The sequence below is a fragment of the Pseudonaja textilis genome, chromosome 5, assembly GCF_049901715.1.
Source record: "Pseudonaja textilis isolate UNSWEBS1 chromosome 5, rPseTex1.2, whole genome shotgun sequence".
In the NCBI taxonomy this organism is placed as follows: domain Eukaryota; kingdom Metazoa; phylum Chordata; class Lepidosauria; order Squamata; family Elapidae; genus Pseudonaja; species Pseudonaja textilis.
In genome coordinates this window covers 58,907,527-58,934,734 of record NC_141994.1, presented here as the reverse complement: position 1 = coordinate 58,934,734, position 27,208 = coordinate 58,907,527, and the positions used below count along the sequence as shown (strand labels likewise).

At 39.8% G+C, this 27,208-nt stretch overlaps 1 protein-coding gene across 4 annotated transcripts in view; it reads right to left on the bottom strand.

Moving 5' to 3' along the window:
* The window catches only part of DENND5B (DENN domain containing 5B), a 117,752-nt gene that overhangs the window by 23,182 nt on the left and 67,362 nt on the right, over positions 1-27,208 (bottom strand). For 2 of the 4 annotated variants that reach the window (XM_087935017.1, XM_087935018.1), the window contains 12 exons: positions 25,754-25,941; positions 21,388-21,924; positions 18,799-19,027; positions 16,938-17,088; positions 15,338-15,431; positions 13,252-13,362; positions 9,655-9,786; positions 8,652-8,804; positions 8,060-8,138; positions 6,348-6,429; positions 1,144-1,272; positions 90-211 (listed from right to left, as the gene is read on the bottom strand). In XM_087935017.1, the coding sequence (XP_087791143.1) occupies positions 90-211; positions 1,144-1,272; positions 6,348-6,429; positions 8,060-8,138; positions 8,652-8,804; positions 9,655-9,786; positions 13,252-13,362; positions 15,338-15,431; positions 16,938-17,088; positions 18,799-19,027; positions 21,388-21,924; positions 25,754-25,941 (2,007 nt within the window). The remainder of the gene's footprint in view (positions 1-89; positions 212-1,143; positions 1,273-6,347; positions 6,430-8,059; positions 8,139-8,651; positions 8,805-9,654; positions 9,787-13,251; positions 13,363-15,337; positions 15,432-16,937; positions 17,089-18,798; positions 19,028-21,387; positions 21,925-25,753; positions 25,942-27,208) is intronic. The other 2 variants (XM_026720242.2, XM_026720166.2) reach the window with 1 other exon arrangement.

The following is a 27,208-nucleotide window of genomic DNA, read 5'->3' as shown; positions in this document are numbered from 1 at the left end:
TCCCAGAAAATTCCAGATAATTCCCTTTGGATGGCTTGATTACAGGTTTTTTAATGGAAGTATACAGTCAGCCTTTTATCCCTACTTACTGATGGTAGTGAAGACACTTGTAAAGCAGAAGTAATTCACAGCATTGAGAGAAAGAAGGTGATAGAGAAATTGTTCCCGTTCTTCTTCACAACGCAGGAAGGCATACCGCTTGTACAGTTTCCTGCAGGGAGTAAGAAATACCTTACGAACAAAGAGTAAAGAATCAAAAGAATTCTGAGCTCAAGAATCTCAGTGACGTAACAAAATCTAACTCAAACTGTCCCCCTCCTCCATTTCAATTCTAGGCCAGTCAAGTTTTCTGTCTTTCAGTCTCATAATTTAGAACTGAATGAAGAGTTAATTGCCATGCTGGTTGAGGCTGTTAGTAGTACTTTCAAGAACATTAACTGGAAAAGCTACTTTGGAACAACACAGGATCTTCACTGAAACTCAAGCTACTTCAATTCCAAGCAAAGGTTCCTAATACTCAAATAGAATTAAAGAGAGGCTTCATATGCAATCCCAAATTTGTTTAATTTGTTTAATTAGTACGAAGCCCCCTTTGACTTTGAGTAACTTTCTCTTGGAAAAGGTTCACATCCAATTGCTACCTGAAATGAAGATTCTAGAACCGTAATGGCGAACCTATGGCACGCGTACCACAACTGGCACGCACAGCCATTTGTGCCAGCACACGAGTCACAGACAAACTTACCTCACTGTGCATGCTGATTTTTGGCCCATTTGAGGCCTTTTTTGGCCTCCCAGAGGCTTGAGGAAAGGTTCTGCAGCCTTTGCAGGCCGAAAAATAGGCCTCTTTTGTCATTTCCGGTATTTCCAGAAATAAGGGAAGTGATGAAACGGGCCTATTTTTCAGTCTGCAAAGGCTGCACAAGCTTTCCTTAAGCCTCTGGAAGGTTGAAAATCAGCTGGGAGGTACAGTGCAGTAAGGGGGCACTGCGGGGAGGGATTGCGCATGCATGGTCAGGGGGTGTGGGAGGGCGCATGCATTGCCTTCTGGGTATTGGCACGCGAGCGCTCACATTTTTTGGCATAGGAGTCCAAAAAGGTTAGCCATCACTGTTCTAGAAGGACCAACCTTGGAGAACTTACTTTGCCAGAGCTTGATTAGAGAGGAGCTGCTTGAGATGTTGGGATAAGAGCTTCTTTTCAAGAGACAGTCTTATCCATGCCCGAGCCCGACCCACATCAGTTTTTATTTCACTCATGTTCTGAATGTGCCTTCAGGAAAAAAAAAAGAAGAAGCACAATTAACATCTATTGGAAAGCATTTCCACACTACAGAAAAAATTGACTATTAGTATAAGGCTGGAGAAACCTAAGCTCATGGAATAAGAATCAAGAGAATGTCCTTTCTGCTCATTAACAAATTGTGTGACCAGCAGTGAGATCCTACCTGTTCCACTACTGGTTTGGTGATCACACATGTGCGCACGCACCTAACGTGCACCTTTCCACACACCAGCTAAGGCCTGCAGCACCAGTCAGCTGAGAGGATAAAGAAAAGAAAAGCACAGAGGCGGGTGGAAGGGCCGATCCTGCACTTTTCTCTTCCTTCTCCTCTCAGGTGATCCTCGGAGGCTTTTTTTAACTACCAAATCGAGCCAAACCAGTAGCATACCACCACTCTGTGTGACCCAGAATCTCCATCTTGAGTTTCTTTGCAGTGAAATTAAAGGTATGTAGGGAATGGTAATAAAATTATAAATAAGAAGAGAAATTTAAAAGGGAAGTCTAGTTTTCTACATGATTCACTACAAAATTTATGTTGTGATCTGGTCAGCACAAGATAAGAAAACAAGGCCTATAGATTTGGACTACTTGGGAGTTCTCAGAATGAATTATCATCCCTTTGGTATAGTAGAGCTACTTTGGTGTAGAGGTAAAGGTGTTAAAAACTAGGAGACTGTGAGTTTTAGTGCTGCCATAGGCATGAAAACCATCCGGGTGGCTTTGGGCCAGTCGCTCTCTCTGTCAGCCCAACCCTCCTCCCAGAGTTGTTGTTATGGAGATAATAGGAGAAGGAAGGAGTTATTAATTATACTGGCCATGTTGAGTTATTAAAAATAATAAAGACAGGGTAAAAATATAATAAATAAATTATGGAAAAGGAAAGAGTAGCTTAGCAAGCTGAAAAAGCTTGTTCATTGGGCCTGTGCAGCAGAATAGGGCTGGTGCAACTATTTTCAGTTTAAAGACCATGCTTAGCCTTTGTACAGTGTGCTGGGGGAACCATTCCCCCCAAAATAAACAAGGTTAGAAAGCAAATTGAAATGAAGAAAATGAAACAAACCAGCCACTGAAATATATGCAAAATCCACTGATATGTGCAAAACTTATGTTTTCTCTCACATTCAAAAGTAACATCTCAGCAGCAAATTATAGAGAAGCCCCCCAGTCTGTGAACCTCAAGGTCCCAGAATCTCAGCCATGGCCCTGTAGTTGGAGAAGTATGACCTGAAAACCACGTATTTAGGGAAAGCTCCCATATGTGATAAGTGACACAACGCAAGAGTTAGGCTAAGCAAGCAAACCAAGCAAAAGTTGTGTGTAGTCAAAATCAAGTGCATTTTGACGGAATGGACCCTGCAATTCTGGTTCTTTGCGCCTTCTCCCAATTCCCATTCTTAGACCAAGTGAGCAAAGGGAAGGGATGGTGCAGTGAATATGTGCTGCTTGGAAGAAATTTCCTCCCTAGCACCTCCCTATGCCAGCCCCGCCCCCATTCTTGCAGCAATTGCTGCACTGTTGTAGCAAAGGTGGGTTCTACCGTGCACCACACGGCTGCAATTCATTACAATGTATGAAAACTTAAAAAAAAAAAAATACTGCAGAGCTTGCTTGCAGCTGCACTGGAAATAGTGCTGCTGTCAACACTTAATTAACATATCCCAACCTCCCTTCATCAGTTTTTGCACACAATAACAATGCAAACTGTGGTTCCCTCCACTGCTTGCATGAAATTAAGAGGTTAAATGAGCCCTTTTGATTCATCCAGCCATTTAAAGAGTGAGATAATCTTCTCCCAGCTCCTTTTGTAGCTTTTAGTGACTCCCACAGCTCCTCTCCTTGAGCTGTGACTCACACAACCATCCAAGCTGCTATAAAACAAGACTCCTCTCTTTTTTGGGGTGCACTGTCTTTGACAAGCAGCTCTTGGGGCAACAAACACTGCACAACCAGGCATGTGATCAAAAGTCTTTGAGAAATATGACAAGCACGTGATGAAAAAACACTCACTTGTAACTATTTAAAGCCTTTTGATAGAGACAACATCAAAGCTGAAACTTCCCACTCCTCGATCTTTGATGAGTTCCATTTAAAGCACAGCTTTGGTGACATCAATCATTTTCCTGATACTACCAAGGAAAATGCAAGCAAGCGAGTGACAACAGGAGAATAAATAATATTAGTGGCACCCAGGAGAAGCCTTAGCAGCCTCAGATCAAAAGGCTAAAAGCTTCGTTCCTGGCTTCTGCTTTCTCTGCTGTATGCATAAAATATGCTCAAAGCAATGAGGCAGGGAAGCAGATCAGACCTGGCCAGTGATAAGTCTATTATGCTGCAGCTCAGCAGGGTGCTATAATCTGGGAAGGAATAATCATGTTCAGGCTTTTGGCAAGGATGCTTTGAATACGCCGTCCCGTGCACTAGCGTGGATCTAGATCAAGAGTGTCAAACTAGTTTTCTTCGAGGGCCGGATCAGCTTTGTAGTTCTCCTCTGTGGGCCAACTGGGGTGGGGAGATGGGACGGACGCCTCTTGCAGCACCCTGCCGGCCAAAACGGGGCATGGAGGGGCCTGCATTTTTAGCCTGGACAGCCTCCTGAAGCACCCTGCCAGCCAAAATGGGGAATGAGGGGGAATGTGCTGGAGGCCGTCCATGGGGGGCTCCAGTGCTGCAGGAGGCCGTCCAGGCCGAAAACGGGGCATGGAGGGTCACACACTGCCCCCGTGCCCTGTTTTGGTTGCCAGAGGCACTGTGGGCTGGCCCTTTGCTATTTCCAGGCTGGCCCTGTGGGCCAGATTTAAGTACCCCATGGGCCTTGAGTTTGATACCCCTGATCTAGATGACTGAAACCAGTGCATATGTGCTTTCTCATAAAACTCGACAATTACTGGTAGCCCTCAACTTACAACTGTATAATTGAGCTTGGCAGTACATGTAGGCCACCGGCCGAGCATCCAAAATGCAGTCACGTGACCATCATATCTTTGGATCTGGGTCACGAATACCTTTTGGGAGAGCTGAACTGAAAGTGAACATTGTTTTAGAGACAGAGACAAAGAGGATATGAAGTTTGGGCTTTCTCAAATGAACTGAGTATTTGTGTAGCTCAAAATACTCACACAGAATGGAAATCTCTTCATGTACACTCATGGCATACATGCAAATTGTTTATCTTAAGACACATCCACATCCACAACCAGAAAGGAGTATGCATCATAACAAAGCAGGTAGACCTTCAGAAATGGCAATGGGCCAGCCATATTACACAACAAACAGATCAACACTGCACAAAAATAACTCTTGACTGGTTACCAGTTAACCTTAAAAGACCCAGAAAATGCCCAAAGAAACACTGAGGAGGTGATGTAATTCATTTAGAGGTGTTACCTGCAAACAACTTGCAGCATGTTGAAGCATTTGGAAAGCAGCTTAAGGGGCCTTCACTCTGGAGTAGATTGATATGGGATGATAATACAGATAGTCCTCAACTTACAACTGCAATTGGGACCGGATTTAGAGTCTTAAGTTGTTACGGTCATAAGTTAAAGCGCCCATGTGACTGGATCTGATTTTACAACATTTTGGGGCGAGATCATTAAATGAATAGTTGTAGCTGTTAAGCAACCAGTCCTAAATCAGGAACCACCTGTAATAATAATGATAGATAATTCCATCTTCCTTCCAGGGCCTATAAGCAACATCCATAAACTCCACTAACAGAGATCTTGTCAAGCCTGAAGCTGACCTGCCTATGACCTGTCCCTTTTCATTGGGGCTTTTGTTTCTATCGTGAGTTATCCTCACATGGTTTCAGGCTAACACAATTTGGAGTTGAAGGGGGAGAGTAGAGATAGATCAGAGTTTTGCAGTCAAAACAACGTAGCTCTCTTTTTAATCAGAGACATTCCAACGGCTGGCTGGCTGGCCAGAGGAGGAGGAGGAGGAGAGAAGTCGCCAACCAGCCAGTATCCTGATTGGACAATGTGATTTACTGTTTTGAGAAAACAAGAAACTTTTACTTTTAATGTGGTGGAAAGCGCGGGAACCTTCAGTGCTGGCTTTCCACCAGTTTGTGCCTAGATGATGTATCTGAATAATGTTCTGACCAAGGCTTCCTAAACCGTAATTACGCACACACTTATTTTAAAAACAAGACTTAAATTTATTGCAACGCTGGGAATTGTTTTCATTCCCAGTTGGAATTAATCTCAAACAGTCCGGAGAGATAGGCACACACCTTTCCTTTTCTGTGAAGTGCTGCCAATAACAGACGTATCAAATGAACTAGAAACAAAACCAACCAAAGTACAAAAAAACCCAACCGAAGTACAAAGAGCTTCAAGAATAACTCTGAACCGATTGAACTATTTTGCTTCCTGCAAAAGTTTCGTCACCTTTTCCTGTCCTTTATACCTTATGGGAGGGGCAATCACCTCCAAGCCTTACTCCCAAGTCACCCCTTTTGTCTCAGCTGCTCTTGCCTTCTAGCAGCTCTGCGCATACTCGCACTGGGAACAGGCTCCCCTGGGTCCTCTATCTCACTGCTGCCAGACTCCGAAGGCTCTGGAGTCAGCATCCCACTCCCAGATGGTCCTGGGCCCATCCCTGCATCGAACGCAGGGCCTTCGTCCAAGTCCTCTCCAGACTCCCTGACTGGTCCCCGTTCTTCCCCACTGTCCGATTCCGCTGCCATCTGTACCAGCTGCCGGCGAACCTCAACAAGTAAACCTGTTCTTTGAGGAGACGGATTGCCTTGGAGTTCTGTTTGCGATGGGTATATTAACCTGACAGATGTGATGAATGGCCTAGGTGTCCTACATGATTAACTGGAGGGCTGAACTGTTGTCCCAGCCTAGTCTACCATTACTGTCCAATTTACAACATTTCCTGAAAGGAGGAATCCTGTCTCACTTCTTTCTCATATTATTTTTATTCAGGCTCACAAACCTCTCCACGGTAAACTGTGTTTGACAGCCATAAAGCTCTGATGCATAAAGCAGCCCTTTTATTTTTTCATTTGAAGCATAAATCTTTAAAACCAAAGTTTTAGGAATTAAATGTCCTACCTCATATCACTGATAAGTGAAACTCTTAAAGTAGGTAACATAAGACTCATGTCAGATTTCCTTCTTTCTGGTCCAACAGCAACTGTAGAGTGGTAGCGAGGAGAAGATTCATTAATTTATTAGTAACATGTTCAGTACAGAAATCTACTAAAGTATTAAACCTCTTTGAGAAATCTACCCAAATTAAGTCATAGAAAGAATATCCTTGGCTGTGGCAGTTGGCTGTCCCTTTTATTTAATCCAGAGCTACGTCTGAACATTTCAAGGGGAATCGTCAAAAATTATCTTTTCGAGTCAAACTTGACTCTTGATTTTGTTGACAAGTAGGGGTTTTTTTTGTATCAGTACTGCAGAAGGTTTCCATTGCCTTGTTCCATGATGCTTTTTGACATCCCAGTCTATTTTCTGTTCCAGATGAACTTCATCCACATATTAACTAGGACCAATTAAGTTTAGCTTTTGTGCTAGACGGGGCAAGCCAAAGGTTGGCACCAAACTACAATTATTCCAAAGAATTTTTACACTTGAGAAAAGTTTTAATGTAAACATACAATGCTAAAATAGAAAAAAAGCAACTTATACCTAAACATATAACCTGATATCAGTTTTTACATCTCATATTTTTCATATCAGTAAAATAAAAACACTCCCTGATCTCAGTAACTTTGTTAGAATTATTCATTCTGACCAGATAAAGACTTAAATATTTATACAATTTAACAGGTGAAAAAAGAATTTTTGACCTTCCTGTCTAAAATAAAAGACTTTACTTTCTGTCCAGTCATATAATCCCGATTGATTCCTTAGATCTTTCACTTTTGTTTTACTCTCCCAAACTCTCATCATCATTCCCAACTGACAAATATTTGTACCTTCCTAATCAGAGAGCGAGGGAGAGCATTAAAAATATGAATACATGCCAACAAATCTGCTTAAATGGATATTTGTACCTAGAAGAGGTAGGGTAAACCTTTGATTTGTGCTATTTTCTTTGATGGAGTAAAATTTTCATTTATCCTAACTTACAAGAATAATAGCTTTTTTAATTTCATTATATACATTATACTAAAATGCTGCAACTATGCAAGACCATCTGAGACATTACATTCTTGGGTGTAAATATGCATCTACCACTAAAGATATTATTTTATTACTGAGTAGAAATCAGATGGTTTAGACCAGGGGTGTCAAACTCAAGGCTGGGGAGACGGATCTGGTCTATGGGGTGCTTAGAACTGGCCCGTGGCACTGCCCTGGAAACAGTGAAGGAGTGGCCCGCGGTGCCTCTGCCAGTGAAAATGGAACTCAATGTCCGTTTTCGCTGATAGAGGGTTGCAGGAGGCCATCACAGGCCAAAACGAAGCTCAGGAGCCTGTTTTCTCTAGCTGAGCACTCGGGCCACCACAGGCGCCGCTGACACAAGTGACGTTGAGCTGGCCATGTCCACCCCAGACCCCCGAGGTCAAACACAACCATGATGTGGCCCTCAATGAAATTGAGTTTGACACCCCCGGTTTAGATCCACTATTTCAAGTCCAAAGAGCAATTATTTAAAAAAAAAAGGATTGGGGGGAAAAAAAACCCTAGAGTCTCTGTCAAAGGTTCCATCTTTCCCAAAGCTGAGCTGTCATTTACTTTTTCCTTCATTGTCTCTTAATAGTCCTGCTAATAGTTCTTGGAACATTATCCCTGCAAACATCTGTAATACTCACCTGGAGATTCTGCAAGCTGCTCCTGCTTCTCTTCTCTTTCCTGGTACTGAATTAAATGGGACCACAATGCAGATTTTCCCTTTTTATAACAATAAACAGGTAATTAGAACACAGAATATAACAGGGTTGGAAGGGGCCTTGTAGATCATCTAGTCCAACCCCCTGCTCAAGCAGGAGATCTTATTCCATTCTGTACAAATGGCTGTCCAGTTTCTTCCTGAAAACCTCCAGTGATGGAGCACCCACAACTTCCAGAGGCAAGCCATTAATTGCTCTTACTGTCAGGAAATTTCTCCTTAATTCAGATGGGATCTCTCTCTTTAATAGAACTTAAAACCATACCAGATTGTAAGAATCTGAAGTCTCGTGTCAAAATTTACATGAGATTGCTTGGAGATTTCATTTACTGATTTGGAGTTTGGAATCATCATTAATTATAATTTGACTCTGGACCAGTCAAATTATACTGTTCAAACATTTCCAAACCTTTTCCAAGACATGGGACAAGATATTCAGCAATGAATGTTTTAGGCAAAGCAATGTATAGAAGTAATACAGAAGATGAACAAATTTGAGTTTTCAAGTCACTGACCTGTTTGATCTGTAATCCATGGCTCCAAATTCTTTCCAGCAAATCACAAAGACTAGCAATCAGTGTATTCTCTTCTAGCCCTGTGATGTTGGCCTCTCCGTGGCCAAGTTCCACTGCTTCGTGGCCCATCTTCTCTACTAGCATACGTTTGGTCTGCAGACAAGCAAGTGATTTACAAAGTTTAAAATCCTCAACTTAAACTCAACTTTGCCTTTTCTGAAATGTCAAAAGGCAACTATATCAAATAGAGTGCCCTATCTTTAGGAAACTCTCAACAGGATGATGCACTTGGAATCATGATGTTCTTTTCTTAGTTAACAGAAATAATAGCAATAACACTTAGACTTATATACCACTTTACAGTGCTTTATAGACCTCTCTAAGTGGTTTACAGAGTCAGCATATTGCCCCCAACAATTTGGGTCCTCATTTTACCCACCTCGGAAGGATGGAAGGCTGAGTCAACCTTCAGCCTGGTGAGATTCGAACTGCTAAATTGCAGGCAGCTGGCAGGCAGCAGAAGTAGCTGCAGTACTGCACTCTAACCACTGCGCCAACGTAAATAACCCTTTTATTATTCTAAAAAAATTTAAATGGTTTGAAAGTTTTCTGCTTTCATGCTTTCTGAATGCATAATTTTCTGTGGTTTTATGGATGATCCTGTTCTATCTTGTGATGTAATTTTACATGTAAATTTTGGAACTCACCCTAAAAAAATGATATCCAACAATACAGATCTGTTCATTCAAGAGAGACAGGATAATAATAAATCATATTTTAATTTCTGTCCATGTGAATTTCAATTGAATTGTTTACCTGAATTGTTATACCAAGTAAACCACAAAGTGGGACCCTCACTAGAATGCGGAACGATGACCATTTATGAAGGGTCTTCAATTCAAAATCCCAGAACAGCAAAATGAAAAAGCACTGGTGGGTTGGGAGACTACCTAACTTTATAACATGGATGTTTTGCCTGTGCACGTACATACAACAAACTTACCTTCATTCGACATTCTTTGAGCAAACCTTCTACAAATTTCGAATTTGTCTGAGCAATTACAGCAGGAGAAAGATCAGAGAGTTTGGGTTGTCTGAGATTTTTCCCCAAGGTCCTTGCTTCTTGCATGTATTTCTAATCCAGTAAGAAAAGAGAACATGAATGAACATAAAAAAACCAGTACAGGCAGCACTGCCCTGCTTAATCTCATATAATTTCCTAATTAACTTTGTACCAAAATGTAATAACTATACATTATGGTAATTTGAAGCTGGCAGCAGAGGATACTAGTACAGAAGGGTTTTTTTAAATGGTTTTGGGAAAAAGCATTATCATTCCCTATCCTTTAGGGAATTGTTTTTGGTTTCATGTAAGGCATTTACATGATGGCAGAAGCAACATGTTTCAAAGAGTAACATGGGCAACAATGCGAATTGTTTTTAAGAGGATGCAATATATACAAAATTACCAAAATAATTGGAAGAGTGTCAAGACTTAGCTCTTGCCATTGGCATGAGGAGAGGCCTAAGAATGATATGAACCCCTAGGAGTGGTTGCTTGCTTGAGGGAATTCACTTTACCTCTTAATTTTGTTTTTAATTGTTTTTTATCTGGTTTTGATAGTACTCTATGTTTTATTTATAAACCACCCAGTCACTCAGGTGAGATGGGGAAGTGTAGAAATGTAATCAATCAAACAATCAATCAATCAATCAATATTTCTGCTGGCTGCCTTTGGAGAAACACATAGACCAGGCTAACCCTGTGATGCTTCTCAAAGAGTAAACCTCCTGCTTCTCAGTAAATAATTTCTGGAGATCAGGAACATCTTTTCAACAGGGGCTAAAATCCTCAAGTTTTCCTGGCTTCCTTCATCCTTTCTGATCTTTGAATTAAGTACACTGCTATCATGAATCAACTTCATGGTTGATTCCTCCCTCCCCTCTATATGTCCCTAAATAAATACATACATAACACACAGAGGAATGGGCAACACTACCGCAGGATTATCAGAAATGTCTGTAAGGCTTCCCTGCCCTAAAACTATAACTATATTACAGTTTTCATGTATTTATTTATTAATCTAATTTATATAGCTTCCATGTCACAAAAAATGATTTCAGTGTCTTACAACTATTCCATCTGCAGTAGCAGAATTCTAGATAGCAAATAGATTTATTTTTTTTTTGCATACCGGGCAAGCTTTCATCTGGCTTTAGTTGGCATGTTAATTGCAGGCTTCCTGGGACTGGAAACCCCTAAAAACTGTGATTCATGTACTCATCACTTTATGTTTCAGCTACTGCAATATGCTTTATATGGGACCACCCATGTAATGTCTCTCCAGCTGCAATGAGGCCAAAATGCAACATCCCAATAGCAGGAAGTTACAAGTTAAGTAGCGTTACACCTTTGTGGAATTCACTGCATTGATTACCAATAGGCCTCCAGCCCCTGTCCAAAGTGCTAGTTTTATCCTTAAAGGTCCTACATGTTCAGGCAGATATATCTAGTAGTAGCATTTCTCCCGACCAGAGTAAGCCAGATCTGAGCATTCATCCCAAGAAAGATTGCTGAGGTCTCCACTCCACAAGAAACAAAGGGAGGACATTTTCTCGGTAGTGGCCTCCACGTTATGGAACACATTGACAGGTTCACTTTTGGCAACATTGTGAAGACCAAAATTGTTCCAATAAGCTGTGGTGCTGACAGTAGATCTGAGTGGCTTCTATAATTGATTACTGTATTATGTCTATGTTAATTTCATGAGTTTTTTTAAAAAAGTTGTTGTACTATACTGTATAAATCACTTGAAATACGGTAGTGCACATCATTTGAATGATGGTAAAGATCAATACTGGGAAAGCTTGAAACTTCCAACTTCCTCCTAAGTTTAGGGTATGTTATGTAATCCATAATTTTGTAGCAGCATTCCATAGTTTATACACTCCCCCCCACCCCCAATTATCCTGAATATATCAAGCAGCAACTAACTGGAAAAATGAAAGAACATTGTAATGAACAAATTAAGAAAAAGAAAAAAAGAAAGAAAAGGAACAGGAAGGGAATTCGTGTTGGCCATTCAAAGCAAGGTTCTAATTGAATAAGTTGGAGTAAACATCCAGTGATATTGTCTTTATGGACTGTTTACAAGACTGTATCTAATTCAATTTAGAGGCAGAAAAATCTCTAGCTAGTGTGGCAGGGAGAAATAGACCAAAAGTTTCAAACTCTATTTCATTGAGGGCCACATCAGCGTTGTGTTTGACCTCAGGGGGGTGGACACAGCCAACCATGTCGTAGTTGCTTGTGGTGGCCCAAGTGTTCTGCAAGTGAAAACAGACTCCCAAACTCTGTTTTCGACTGTAACAGCTTCCTGCAACTTTCTGCCAGCAAAAATGGAATTCAAACTCTGCTTTCACTGGCAGAGACGCCACGAGCCGGTCCTTCACTGTTTCCAGGTATCAAACTCAGGGCCCGTGGGCCTTGAGTCTGACACCCCTGTGATAGATTTTGAAGATGATGTCTAATTCTAGGGACCGAAAGCCCATCAAATAATCACCAAGGATGTTGCAATAGCAGCAGGTAAGTAGTCAACAACAAAAAACAGCTGATATTATAATCAGGATAATTAAAGTATGTGGAGCTAATCAGGATGGCACACACTTGTATGTGTGCAGATATGTGTACATGAAAATGCAAGATATAGAGTTATAGAAAACTAGTCTGGGAGTTTAATATGCCTGTTTTATTTTTACTATGAAAATTATGCTGTGTTTTTATTTGAAAAAATGCATGCCATCTATATTATGTAAAACAACCCTAGGCAACCAATGAATGCACAAAGATTAACACCCTAGAACACCATCAGCACTATAATGGTACTCTCTTTAAAAAAGCACGCAAAAAAGACTTAAGTTCACTTCCCATCACATCCCAATGCTTGAGGGGAAAAAAACCCAAGACCTTAATGAGGATGGGCTCTGGAATGAATCTGAAAGCTCAGAAAATTAAACCTCTGGTCCCAGTGACTGACCCAGATTGGACCCATGACCATAAAGTCCTTTCAGAAGGCAAAACAGGTTGGGACTCTCCATAACTCAGGAGAGAACCTGTTCCATATGGTAAGCGCAGCTATAAGAGGCTCATTTTCTAGGTCCTTCCAAATGACACTGAATGGAGGGGATCTGGAGCGAATCCAACTTATCCAATATAGCAGGACAGATAGAGATTCTCAAGAGAGGCAGTCTCTCAAATATACCATTGTTTACATATTCCCAAGTAATATGTGTAGCTGTCTTACTAGAGTTTCCTTAGTAAGACCATTAAAACTAAAGTTACATAACCACACTATTGAAGTCCAAGTTTTCATTTTTCACCAGCCCATGAAGAGGAATCTGATGGTTTCCTACCACTGTAATACTGATACAAAACAGGGATTCCTGGTGCTGTGGGGATAACTTGTCCAATCAGAACCACACTTTCAATGACCATAGAGGAATGAATGGTGGTCTACCAGATAAAACAGCAGTGGTTAGCGTGATGAAGGAAGCAGCTCTCGGGGTGGGGTGGGGAACAAAATTAAAGAACAGCACGTACCAGGCAACATTCAGAGAATGATTTTTTAGGTGGCCGTAAAGGAGGGGGCAGGCCCTGATCCCACTCCCAGAATGCCATCGAGTTCTGGCGAATCAAGAACTCCTTTGATGGCTTGGAGGAGGCCAACAGAACCCATGGCAGAACAGCAGACAGAGAAAAAGAGAATGATGAAATATGCATGCTGCACATGAATCAAGGAAAAACATCCCAAAGGGAAGGCAGGGAATAAATACAGCACAGATAAACAAGCAAACAAATTAAATTAAATTTTAAAAAGCATGGAATATGTTTACATCAACACAAAGCAATGTTTGTTTAAGCTCATTCCACCTAAAAGAAGAACAATCAAACAATGGCTTGAAAAGGGTTGTGGTTATAATTGATATTCTTTAAAGAAGGTGAGAAAATGACAAATAAAATAAAAGTACAGACCAGTTTTTGTTTTAAGAAAGAATGTATCTCCATCATTTTCCATTATAAGATCTTGCAATAACAAGATTACTTGTACTGGTAAACCAATATAAGTTAACTTTAAATAACATGACATCTATTAACTTAGTTTCCTATGAAAACTAGTGAGGAGCACATTCAGAAAGTGCAACAAAATTGTGTTAGGAGTACTTTAGCCTCCAAATATTCCTGACCAAATTTGATTTTTTTAAAAAAATTCTATTGGAGAGGATTTTTGAACAATGTTGTCAAAATTTTCAGAATTGTTCTAGTTTAAAATGCAAAGGGATGTGTCAAATATTCTGTGTGTGAACAGGGGAAAAGCTGGTTCTAAACAAGCTATGCCTAAACTGAAACAGGTTTTTTGGGGGGTTGTTCTGGTCCATCCATGGGATGAAGTGGGACTATTTTGTGGAGATATGGGATGAAACTCAATTGTTTTGAGCACAAGTAATTTTGGAGGAGGTAAGAGTGGGAAGAAGCCAAGGACACTAATAATGGCTATGGGGAGGCATGGGATCGAAGGGAACGGTGAGTGAACTAGTGGGACATGATACATTGCAATGTTGGTAGCAGCTAAGGAGACCCAGAGCGGGACAAGAAAAGAAGGGAAGGTAGACAGAATGTCAGAGATGGGCCTGCAGAAGTCTCTGGTGGCAACAAGGACTGAGGGACAGAGGGAGGAAAAACATAGAGGAGATGCAAGAATGGAGAAGATGGTCTCGGCTCTTCAAGGCAAGCGAGGTGGACAACACAGGGATTCCACAAATATTACCCCATTGCTGCAGGTATCAAAACAGAATCTTGAAAGTCTATCTGAAACCTTCACTGCCCCCTTTTTACCCACAGCAAGATCAACATGGGGCTCTTCTGAGCTCCTTTCTTAGCTGTTTATTGGCCTAGGGCTGAGCAACCATTTCTCTTCTCCCACCTCCTTCTGAAGGCCAGAGTGAAACTACCCTATAGCCACCCAACAGGACATGCTATGCTGGGAGCTACTGAGGTGAGGGGAAAGGAGTAGCATCAGCCTTTTATCATTTGTCCCTTAATAACACTCAGAGATCCCTCTGGATTTTCTTCTATTGAAAACCCAGAACAATCCAAACACTCCAGATTTTGTTAATTAGTTTAGCATAATGATTTTCCCACTTTCAATATAATTTGCTTTAAAATTACAAAATTATGCACGTATTTCGTATTTTGCATTGGTCATGAATCAAGAGCCGTTTTGGTGTAGTCATTAAGGCATCAGGCTAGGAACTGGGAGTTGACGAGTTCTAGTCCAGCATTAGGCATGATAACCTTGGGCCAGTCATTTTCTCTCAGCCCTAGGAAGAAGGCAATGACAAACATCTTCTGAAAAATCTTGCCAAGAAAACTGCAGGAACTTGCTTAGGCAGTTGCTAGGAGTGAAAAAACAGATAAAGGCACACATAGTCTCTCTCTCTCTCTCTCTCTCTCTCACACACACACACACACACACACACACACACACACACACACACACCTGAATGGAAAGTTCTTCCTTGCACATTATTAAGTGATTAAAGCAGAGTATGGAAAATATTATATAACTACAAATTACTGAGGCTTACAGAAACCCCTGACTTTATACATTCTTAACTTCAGCGCTTACCTCCCTTAACTCATTGTCCAAGGCAATGTGTTCCGAATGTTGTCGAATACGGTCTATCCTTCGCTGGGCAGTAGTACTGCGACTCACCCACCGACTGCAATTATTTAATAGAAAGGAAGCAGTGAGAATAAACTGTAACCAATGTCACACCTGCTCATTTCAGAGAAAATCACGTTCTTTTTTATTCACACACCTCACAGCTCAGAAAGGGAATTTGCACAGAAGGGCACATTATGAACCAGAAAAAAAAAAAACAAATTGAAGGAAATAACTCAGAAAATAGCCAATGGAATCATAAAGTTAAAAGCGGGGGCGGGCTTCAAAAATTTTAGCAAAGGGTTCTCTGCCTGGTTGCTGGGTGGGTGTGGCCATTGTGGGCGTGGCCTAGTCAGCCTCCTGCACCACTCGGGAGGCTTTCTTCGAGCCTCTGGAAGGGCGAAAACAGACTCCTCAGACTCCAGAGGCTCTCTGGAAGCAGGAAACAGGACCATTTCCGGCCTCCCCAAACTTCCAGGAGGCCCATTTTTCGCCCTCCCCGAGCCTCCTCACGCACGCTGCCCTTACCTGTATCCAAAAGGGACTGTATAAGGACTCTTGGGGGGGGGGCAGGATGGGCGGGGCTGGCTAGGAGTGGGATTTGGGGGCTCTTTGAACTGCACAGAATCTTAACTACGGGCTCTCCCAAACCCATGCAAATGCCCAGCAGCCCACCTCTGGTTAAAAGAATCTCCAAGGTTGTCTAGACTCTAGACCAACCTATCTCAATGGTTTTTCATTCATAAAATTATTTCCATATACAGGAAGGCTTAACCATTTTTTTTCTTTACAAAAATACAGGAAAAATGTAAATCACAATGATGGGTTATCTGATTTCATATATAGTTTCTGATTACTTTGCTACATGCATTGTATTACATGCAACACTTAAGTTCTTTTATAGGTAATTACAAAGGATTACAGAATAATTAGCTGAGATTAGCATATTAGCAATCTTATTTAATCATTTCTATTTTGCAGCAATCATTTCTGATTACTCCAAGTTAACAAGCACTTAGAAATCAATTGAGAAAAAAAATTAAATGAAGATATGAGGTCCTGCGTGATTAAATTGCATTTTTTAATCAGAATAAGGAACATAAGAATAAGAAGGGAAGTCTTAAAATTTTAACATTGGACTAAATTTGGAAAAACTATCTGTTAACACTATTCCACTAGGAAGGTTTGAATGTAATGGCCAGTGCAGAAAGAGTTGTAAGGTAAGCTTCTATACTGATCTACATAAGGGCAGTACATAAGTTATGCTATTTATTATGAGCTATATAAGGACAGAGGATGCTCTCATTGTGATTTCTGGATATTCTTCAGGAAACCAGCAGAAAGTACATTAGATAGTGTTCCTAAAACCTCTGCCAGATATATTGTAAATATAATTATAGTTGGCTGGGAGGTTTGGAAGCTATAGATCCAGTATCTAGACAGCACCAGCTGGAATAATTTGGGGGGAAGGAAGAGATTACCCATATTTCCAGTAAATGAAGGAAATAGTATGATTATATTGCTATACACAAACTATGATTATAAAATGCTTTATACTGCCTACTTGTTATTGATAGGCCCAGCTGCCAACACATCTGATTGAAGTTTGGGGAAGAAACCTTGCTCATATTTGCCTTGACCTATCTTCATATCAAGCAAATGTGGATGAATTGCAGTGTGATCCATCTTTATCAGTCGTTGTTCAATTGCCTGAGCTGAAAGCAATAAACAAAGTTATATGAAATGCTTAGCCGTTTTTAAACAGAGAAATCTTACCTACGTAGTACAGTAGTATCTTAGATACTGTTGCATCTGATATTATCGGATCATTTCGTTCAGAGGAGACAAAAATAATAGCCACTAATGGATGCCCTTATTCAAAATTTTGGAAAAGCTAGATGGCAAAAAAGGAAAGTACGGGGAATTTCTTCATTCCTGACAAATCACTGGGGTTGTAGAGAGAAATAAAAAGCCGTACTAAAGATTGTTGGATGGTCAAGAGTTTAAAGTTGGGGAAATCAAAGGGAAAAATGTAGATCATCTCTCAGAGTTCTTTTCGATAAATTTAGAAGCTACGCAACAGAGAGAAATTCCACCTCTTTCCTTAATATCCTCAATTTATGTTATAAAAAAAGCTTCAGCTAATTAGAGCTACCTTTTGATGTCACTTCAATTCTGTCATCCTCTCAGATTAAGACAATGTGTAAAGGGAAATAATTTCTAAGCAACTTTTTCTAAGTTGAGGCTGCTGAAAATCATCAAATCATCAAATTTCAAAATTTATTTCAGTCTCCAACCATCAATTATGACCATCAGTTATTGAGGTACTATTTATTTAGAATAATTGTCTGCCATAAGAAATCTCCTATAACCCTTTGGTTTCACCATCATGGCTAAATCAGATGGTGATTGTATTCCTAAATGTATACAGTCTTCCAACATTTATTTAAAGTAGAATTTTGGTATGTTGCATGAACTTTTATTGAGCTCACATAAGATCTCAAACTGCAATTTGTGAAGTTTGTGAAAATTCAGCTACAACATGCATTTTGAGATCTATGGTAGAGGTTCTCATCTTAATATAGAATAGCTCTGAGCTGTAGAAAAAAATATCATACTCCCAGATGAATCATACTTTTAAGAAAAGCCACAGTTTATCAATAGTTAATTGTGGTGTGTCTTTGAAAGATATTTGGAAGCTTCCACATGGCATAAAATATAGTAGTTATTGCTTCTCAACCTCAGCAATGGGAAGAAGTGTGGGCTTCAAGTCCCAGAATTTCGCAGCCAGTCAATACCTCCTAAGAGTCTACACCACTGTTGCTATCAGAATCAGTAATCATGGATAGCTAGCTTCTGGGAGCAATTCATTTAACCCCTTAGAACCCCTAACCATGTTTATTTCCCACCCCCTGATTAAAAATACATCATTTCAACTTGAATCATGTAAGATATTCAGTTCTCTCCTTAATCTTCCCAAGCTCTCCGCAAAATGGTCACCGAATTTGGAACTAGCACACTAGCTATACACTTCTGCAGCCTTAGGAGATCAACAGCAGCTCCTGTGCAGAATAAAGTTGAATTTATTCTGTCTATTTTTAGATTTTGGGGGAGGGGGTTAAACTTGTTGCAGTAACTTTTCCTAATGACAGATAGCCCACTAGAAAACTTTACAGAGGAACAAACAGAAAGTATGTTAGAATAAACAAGGCCCAACTCGGACATTGGAGCATTTTTAGATTCACTTAAGAGACTTAAATATACTTTTACACAGATGGACAAAACCCCAAAGAAATTTACTATTGCTAAATAAATTACTAGTGAAAATCTTAATATTTTAACTCAAACAATTCCAAAGAACAATAAGGCCATTTTTCCTAGTTATTAAAAGAAGTAATTTAATGTAAAAAAAAATCTACTGATACCTGCTTCTTTTAATGTGGTGCATTTCTGGTATGTCGATGTTCTTAATGAGGGAATTCTGACATAGTGTCTCGTTTTTTCAATTCGAGAGTCAAACACTCGCAGGAATGGGTCTTTTTCTTCCCATTGGGACATAATTTTATTGTCAATGAATGTTGCAAACATTTGGGTTTCAATGAAGTGGGAGAGGAAAGGAAGGTAAGGCTCTGGTTGATCTGAGAGAAATGAAGCCTACAGAGAGGGAGAGAGGAATCAAAATGAAACAAAACTAGTTATATTATTAAATATACTTGTGTTGTTTCATTATTTGCTCATATGCAAGGTCCAATAACCAAAGATAATTGCAATAGAGAAAAATCAATAGAAGGCTGGATTTCATTGTGCAGAAAACAGCTGAGAAATCTACCAATCAGTACAGTGGTACCTCGTACTCATCGTTAACTGGTTCTAGGAGGCACAATGAGTACCAAAAAGGATGAATACCACAAATTTTTCTCATATGGAATAATGTAATGAATCACAAGGCAGCTGACAACAACAAGTTCTAGTTTGTGCATTGAATACCAAACAAACAAACGAGTACTGGGACAAAATTCAATGAGTTTCAAAGCAGTTGAGTGCCAAGATACCACTGTATCTGCTTTAAATTTTCACACCACCATTTATCTGGAATGAGGAATACATAAAACTTTAGGGAAGAAGATGAAAAACAAGAGATATCTCCCCGTGTTATTTCTCTTATAAATTATGTTCACATCAGTCACCATATCATTGGGTGGGCTATAAGAAGCATGACTACAATGGAGAGGGAGGGCAAGCTCCACTCAATTCACTCAAAAGATAATTGGGTGAGAGCATGTGAACTTGTTTTATTGTCACTCTGAATGCAATCATGGGCAGTAAACAGGTAGAGATAGACAACTTTCTTAGGAGCTAAATATCTGGGGCTAAATACCTCAGCAAACGAGGGCCTGAACCAGTTCACAGGAAAACTGTATAAAAGTATTTTCTGTAAAGATTCCACCTCTTTGCAAATCCGATGGGCCTTTTCACCCATGAATAGGAATATTTAATAAAAAAAGAGGGTGAGGGGAGAACAAGGAACAACAGGCTTGTGTTAATGCTGAATTTCAAAAGGGGAAAAAAATCAAGAATATCAACTTTAGTTTAGAGAAATGTGACTGAATTTCTTCTCCAATCTAGTTCCTCTCGCCCATTTTGCAAATCAACTGTGCACATGAAATTATCTTAGACAAAGTCACATTATTTGGATGATCTGTTGATGTATCCAACAACAAGGTAGTCCTCAATATTTAGGACAGGGGTGAGATTCAACCAGTGTTAGTACCAGTTTGATGACTACGTTTTCAGATTATGTCAGGTGCGCAGCGTTTGAAAAGTCTCTTTTTTTCCTGCTTTTTCATCCTCAGGTGTGCTGCACAAAGCAGCTGAGGTTGAAAAAGCAGGAAATAAAGGACAGGTAAGAGCCCAGCGGGTGAGTGGGCCAAACAGCAGCAGACACAGAACCGGTTCCTTGTCTGCTGCTCTTCAGAGCTACCGGTTCTGTAGAACTGGGCAGAACCGGTAGCATCCCATCCCTGATTTAGGAGCAGAATTTCCATTTAGGAGAATTTCCATTTAGGAATTTCCATTTAGGAGCAGAATTTCCAAGCAAGGCAGTTGTTAAAGTTGGTCACACCTAATTTTACAACTTAGTTGGTCACACCTAATTTTACAACTTTTTTGCCATAGTTAAGAGTATCATTGCAGTTGTTGTGTGAATCATGTGGTCATTGAGCAAATCCCCATTGACTTCGCTTGTCACAAACTGACTGGGAAGGTCATAAATGATGTTCACAAGAAGCCAGGACACTGTAACTGTCATAAATACATCTTAATTGCCAAGCACCAAAACTTTAATTGCATGACTGTGGGGATGCTGAAACGGTTGTATGTGCAAGTACCCGTCAAAGTCACTTTTTTCAGTGCCATTGTAACTTTGAATGGATGTTAAACAAATGGTTGTAAGTTGAGGACTACCTGTAGTATGCCTCTAATAAAAAACTTAAGGCAAAGGTCTGGGTCAACCTTACTTAAAATTGTCCCAAAGAAGCTTTTTCAAGAGGCAACTGGACTTTCTGTTTTTTCTTTAAAGACATTTTGCTTCTCATCCAAGAAGTTTCTTCAGCTTCTTCAGAGCTGAAGAAGCTTCTTGGATGAAAGCAAAACGCCTTTAAAGAAAAAAACAGAAAGTCAGTTGCCTCTTGAAAAAGCACCTTTGGGACAACCATGACCCGGATGACTGAGAATCTCCATAGACTTACTTAGAATCCTTTTTAATTCAAGGAAGGTTGAATATAGCAATATATGAGCTAACAGTGAGCTTTGAATATCCCCAAAATAAGGGTTGAAATTAGCTTAGAGCAGGGGTGGGATAAATGGGCCCTTTTATGACTTGTGGATTTCAACTCCCAGAATTCCTGAGCCAGTAATGCTAGCTCAGGAATTCTGGGAGTTGAAGTCCTCAAGTCATAAAGGCGCCATCTTTCCCCACCTCTGACTTAGAAAAAAAAGAATTTGGCTTCTTTTACTTTGTCAAAATTCTGCATCTGTTCCCTGTTGGTCAGCCAGGATTCCCTGTCCTGTGCCGCTTGAATGACAAAAGCCTCATAATCAGAAAACATCTGCGTGAAGCGGTTGGCGAAGACCTCCCGGAGCTGGACATTCAGCTTGTAGTCCTTCAGTTCTTGTTCATCACAGTGGCGTTTAACATCCGTTTCTTTTTCTGCCAAAGAAGCAGTAATAGCCATTTTGTCTACTGCCACTCCTGTCCTCTTTGCCAAAGCGTGGAGGCGGGCGATTGTCTCGTTGCCTTTGAGCAGCTCATAGACGTTGATGGTGTTGCTGGGCACGTTTCCGTTCTTTTTGTCATTGGCCAAGTCGTTAAGGACAAGGTTTTTTAACTTGGCTGCACTCTCACTACAATGATGACGACCTTCGAGGGGAACCCCAAAGTGAAGGAGAACCTCTGAGATTTCTTGGATGAAATTCAGCTTATTGGGAAACTGAGGAAGCTCTTCTGGTAGCTCAATGAAGTGATTATCAATATCCACAAAACACAGGTTGGCCTGGAAAAGAGAAAATAAATCGTTTTGACAACAGAGGAGGTTTATTTCTTATAGGTTTACGCTGAGAATAGAATATGTAGATATAAGGATTTAGAATGAAATCTTCTTGTTCAGATAAGCAAATACTATTAGTAAATTCAATATTCAATATACGTTTACGTTAGGCCCTTGGGGATCATTACAAAAACACAAAAAGGAACAAAAGGAACACCTTTCAGTGTTTGTATGAGAAGTGCAGACATTATTGTATGGCTCTGAAGATATCAGTTATCCAGTATTGTAAATCCAGTATTGTAATGTTAGCTTTTTAAGGATAAGTAGCATGTCAGTTATTATGCCTGAAGCAGCTAAATAAATCTGTTTATCACTATGATTTATTTAAGCTGTACAACTAATTGGGAGCTCTGGCTTGTTCTTCTCTAAACAAGCCAAGAGCAAGCCAAAATTTCTAGTTGACATGTGACCCTGAATAACCCACAAGTGCCATGGGACAAGCAGTTTTCATTATTAAATAAACCAGAAGGAAACATTCTGCCTTGCCCCAAAATTAGCAAAAGTACCTGAAAGATAGGAAAGAAAATGTTTATTAGAAAATCCTTGGGGGACATGAAAAATTAAATATTTTTCATGCTTTTTCAAATTGATTGGAACCAATGCTAGGCTATTCTGTTTACAAGATCAATTTAGCCCAATAACCTTTGGTTATGTTTATAAGTACAGTTTGTAAGTACAGTAGAAAGGAAATAAAATTTCCTGCCTAAACTGTTGCTTGACAATAAAGCCAACTGTCACCATGATATATTCTCTGAAGCGTAAATCTCTGTTGGGGACTGAAGAGTGAACTATATTAAGGACTTTGATAAAACTAGTAAAAGCCCAGATACAGAGGGATGCTATGAAAAGACTAATTCTTCTTTTTAGATTGAACTCACTGTGATTTACTACAAGATTTGCCTGTTTTAAGTGAAGTGAAGCAAGTTTATTTCTCCCAAAAGCCAATGAAATTAAATCTGAAGCATACTTGAAAAAGGATAGCATCAGACCTACATATTTATAAAGGCAATGACAACTCATTCTTTTTAGCCTTTGAAGGGATGTTTCATTGTTATGTTAAAGAACTCCACTTTTGAGAACATGCTTCTAAGAAGAGGGGAAAGGATTATAGCTTGAACTAAAGGCCAACATTTCATTAATCACGATGTTCAAATGTTGAAAAATACTTTTAAAACACACGATTAAACAGCGAAAGGCTCCAAAGTTATTTTTTGATAGGCTATATGTAGAATTCATTTCTCTAGGATTAACATACTTATTATTCTGAATAGAGAAAGGCATTTGCAATTCACTAGTAAAATTGTCTGCAGTACTATAACTCTTTCTCCTCTTTCGGATCAAATAGACTACCATCTATCAAGAATTCATTTAAAAGGCTTCTTAAACCCTACTTAATATTCCAAAAGCGCAGAATGAGATTTGAACCAAGGGGAAAATCTGAAGAGATCATCTTTTCTAAAAGCATCCCATGACAAGATGATGGCTAAGTAGCACCCTGAACGATGTCTTATGACCAGCTGTTAGAATTTTATCCCGAATGCACAAGTGGTTTTATATTTAGCCCCTGAAGTAGCATCTGGTCTTAACAAGAAAAAGAAGGTAGAATTTAATGAATGTTTCCTGGCATTCCTACAATTAAAAACGGGAAAGCTGCTTTAAAAAGCCCATTATTAAATTTAGTCTTCAGTTTCTTCCCCTTATTTGTGATGCTGGTTGCATTTTCCTAACCTGATGTGTCTCATATATATTAATCTGAGAAGATGCAGTCTCAGTAGATTCAAAAACAGCTTCAACAAAAATTAATGGAAGCAAATATACATGTCCCCAGGATAATGGTGCAGGATCAAATATGAGTTGATCAAAAGGACCAGAATAGTCTGGAGAGAAAGAAGTTACTGAGAATAGAATAACAGAGTTGGAAGGGACCTTGGAGGTCTTCTAGTCCAACCCCCTGCTTAGGCAGGAAACCCTACACCACTTCAGACAAATGGTTGTCCAATCTCTTCTTAAACCTTCTAGTGTTGGACCATTCACAACTTCTGGAGGCAAGTCGTTCCACTGATTAACTGTCAGGAAATTTCTCCTTAGCTCTAAGCTGCTTCTCTCCCTGATTAGTTTCCCCCAATCAAAGTTTCCACCCACTAAAACTGTGGTCCCAATGACTGATACAGATTGGATCCCTGCAAAAAATCCATAACTGCAAGGATTTGCAAATTAAAGTCCAAATAATTCCTTAAGACAGAGGCTGTAATCTTTAACCCAACTGCCACTGTTCAGAGCAAGTACCAAACATTTGTTTTCTATAGCCCTTTATTTACAAACAGACACAACTGTTTCTAAAACTTAATTTGGCTGATGGTGCAAACCACAGAAGTACATTCCATGATTTGTTTATTGTGATTTGCAATCCAACAACCTTGGACTGTCTCTCTCCCAGACAAACTGGAAATTGAAGATCAAGAAGAAAATCATAGGAGGAGGAAAATAATCCAGAATTTGCATATGTTGGTTTTTTAAAAAAAAAAAAAACTAATCAAAAGCAAGCATCTATGACCTCTTTTTCAGCTTGGCAGATGGTGGAAAAAAATGAAGGGGAGAATAAATGGTAAACTATGCTAAACACATGCAGATTTCATTAAAACCTTTATCTAAATATACAGCAAGTCTTTTTATCATTTCCTCCCAATCCTCAAAGAGGAGCAAGTTCCTTGTAGTATAAATTATTTACTGTGGCTGCGTAGTGTGTTGAGCTTCATCTGTATATACAGCACCTTTTTCCAACACCTTAAAATGGATGCATCTTTTTAGAAGAACAAGCAACTGCTTTCTTTAGTGAACCTTGTAATCCTAGGAAATGTCAAACCTGCTTTAACATGCTCCGTTCATTTTCTTGCACCTTCCAAAGTACACCCGCATAAGAATTGACCTGTTGTAAGAATTGAAGCCGATGAAGTGGGAAGCTCTGATTTTTATGCCAGAATATCATTTTAGAAGCAGACAGATGGCAGAAACCTTCAAGGCTCAGAAAACAGAAGCCAAAGAGGCCCGGGATTTTAAACCTGAAGATTAACAATACATAGAGGACAAGGCCACCAAGTTCTGTTAAGATATCTTTGTACCTATGGCCTCTTATTTCTCAGCAGTAAATTTTCTTACCTATCTTCTTATGTGTCTGCCTGGGAATGTGAAGTGGGGAGATATTTTAATTACAGTGCCTGGATCTAATTGTTGACACTTCCCTGTTCTGCATTCACAAGATATATTTGAATTTCCACTCACATCAGTGTAAACAATCAGAACGCCCAACAAAGTCTTCACCCAGGGAACCATAACTTTGCACTGGAAATGCTGCTGTTAATTTATTTATTTGGAAGATTTATTTGCCATCCACTCAGTCTCTGGGACTCTGGGTGGGTTACTAACAGTAAAAACTCAGCATATATTAAAAAAAAAACAATAACCCCTCACCCCTTGACAGGGGTGAAATGAAACATTTTACCAGTTCCATCTCACTCTAAGTTTCCCAGGCCCATTGACAGAACCAAGTCTTCAGGACTTTACAGAACTGTGTCAAAGTGGGAGCTAGTCTAAATCTCTGCAGGGATGATAACCCAAACAAAAGGAGCCACTGCAGAGAACATCCCATCGGTTGTACCACCTTAGGAGATGGGACCTACAACATTCCTTGCCTTGCCTCTCTAGCGGATATAACCAGCAAGAGACAGTTCCCTCAGATAACCCGGTCCTAAGCCATGAAGGGCTAAGCAATGTTTACCTCTTGAGGAAGTTCCAGCTTAGAACGATCTGTTCCCTCTTTGGATTGGAGGCCCATCAAGTAAGGTACAGGAGCATCCAGGAAATGTAACAGTGAGGCTGGAAGGATGGGGACATACACGTGTTGCCACTGGAATGGGAATAGCAGAGTGGTGATCCCTTCCGCAACAGTCATCAGACGCTGATAGTCTAAACAAAGAAACCCAAAACAGAATTGTCTCTCAAATAAATACCATTACTTTCAAAATCTCATGTGCATTTTCAATGCCCAGCAGATGGCAACTGCAAAGCAATTTTTAAATCCACAGGATACACATTGTAATAGGCATTTATTGACTTGATTTAATGTGTAGTAGGTTAACCTCCTACTAACCTGTTTAAAATGGGTTAAATTATTAACTCTAGAACTGCCATTCAAAGCAAGCTATGAAATGTTTAGATAGCATGCAAATTCACTTTAAGGCAGAATGAGAATTAATTACAGAGGTTAATCCTTAGGAGGTATTTTAAACCCATTTCCATAAAGTACTATCTTCACAAGTATTTTGACAGCATTTATTCCAACTGATTATGGCAAATCAAAATTCAAAGAACTAGCAGCCGCCACCGGTATTAACAGCACTGCTTTCTGAAACTTAAATAGTCACAACAGTAATGTAATTTTTGATTAATGAATACACAATTCTCAGAGTTTAAGCTCAAGTACAACCCATGAATAAAATAAGATGTATTAAACAAGACAAACAAAAAGAAGTTAAGCACCAGGCCTTTGTCTGTGTGTCTAGTTCCAAATAAAACTAGTGGCATACTTAACAAAAACATTCAAAATGGATGCTTGAGAAAGAGATAATTTAAATACTATTTCAAGAACTGATTTTGAGGGGTGCCTCTAAACCAGGGGTGTCAAACTCGCATCGTCACGGCAGCGTCACGTGATGTATCTGGACTTCCCCCCCCTTCACTACACTGGGTGTGGGTGTGGCCAGCGCGTGACGCATCTGGCCCACAGGACACGAGTTTGACAGCCCTGCTCTAAACTATGACCTCAGAAAATACAGATCAGTTCAATTTGAGACACATGTACTGTAAATATCACACGTCACCGGTTATATGACTTCCCATTATCTCTCTGCTGGGGAAACATTAATGAGGAATAAAACTACTTTATTTCTCAAATATGCTACCCATGTTTATGCCTGATCTACATCAGAGTACATTACCAAGCTTCCAGCATGAAAAAAACCAGTTTGATGAGCGTTCATGCAGGAATTTAAATTTGAATGACAAGGAAAGAGGCCCCTGGAAATCCACAGTTTTCTTTAATTCCAACCTAATTAATCCTTCCCAAGAACAGTAAAAGCCAGACAAAATAAACTTTTGCAAAAAAACAAGAACGCTATTTTGATTTCCTCAGCCACCTGAGGCACATTAATAATGAAACCAAAGTTTGTAATGT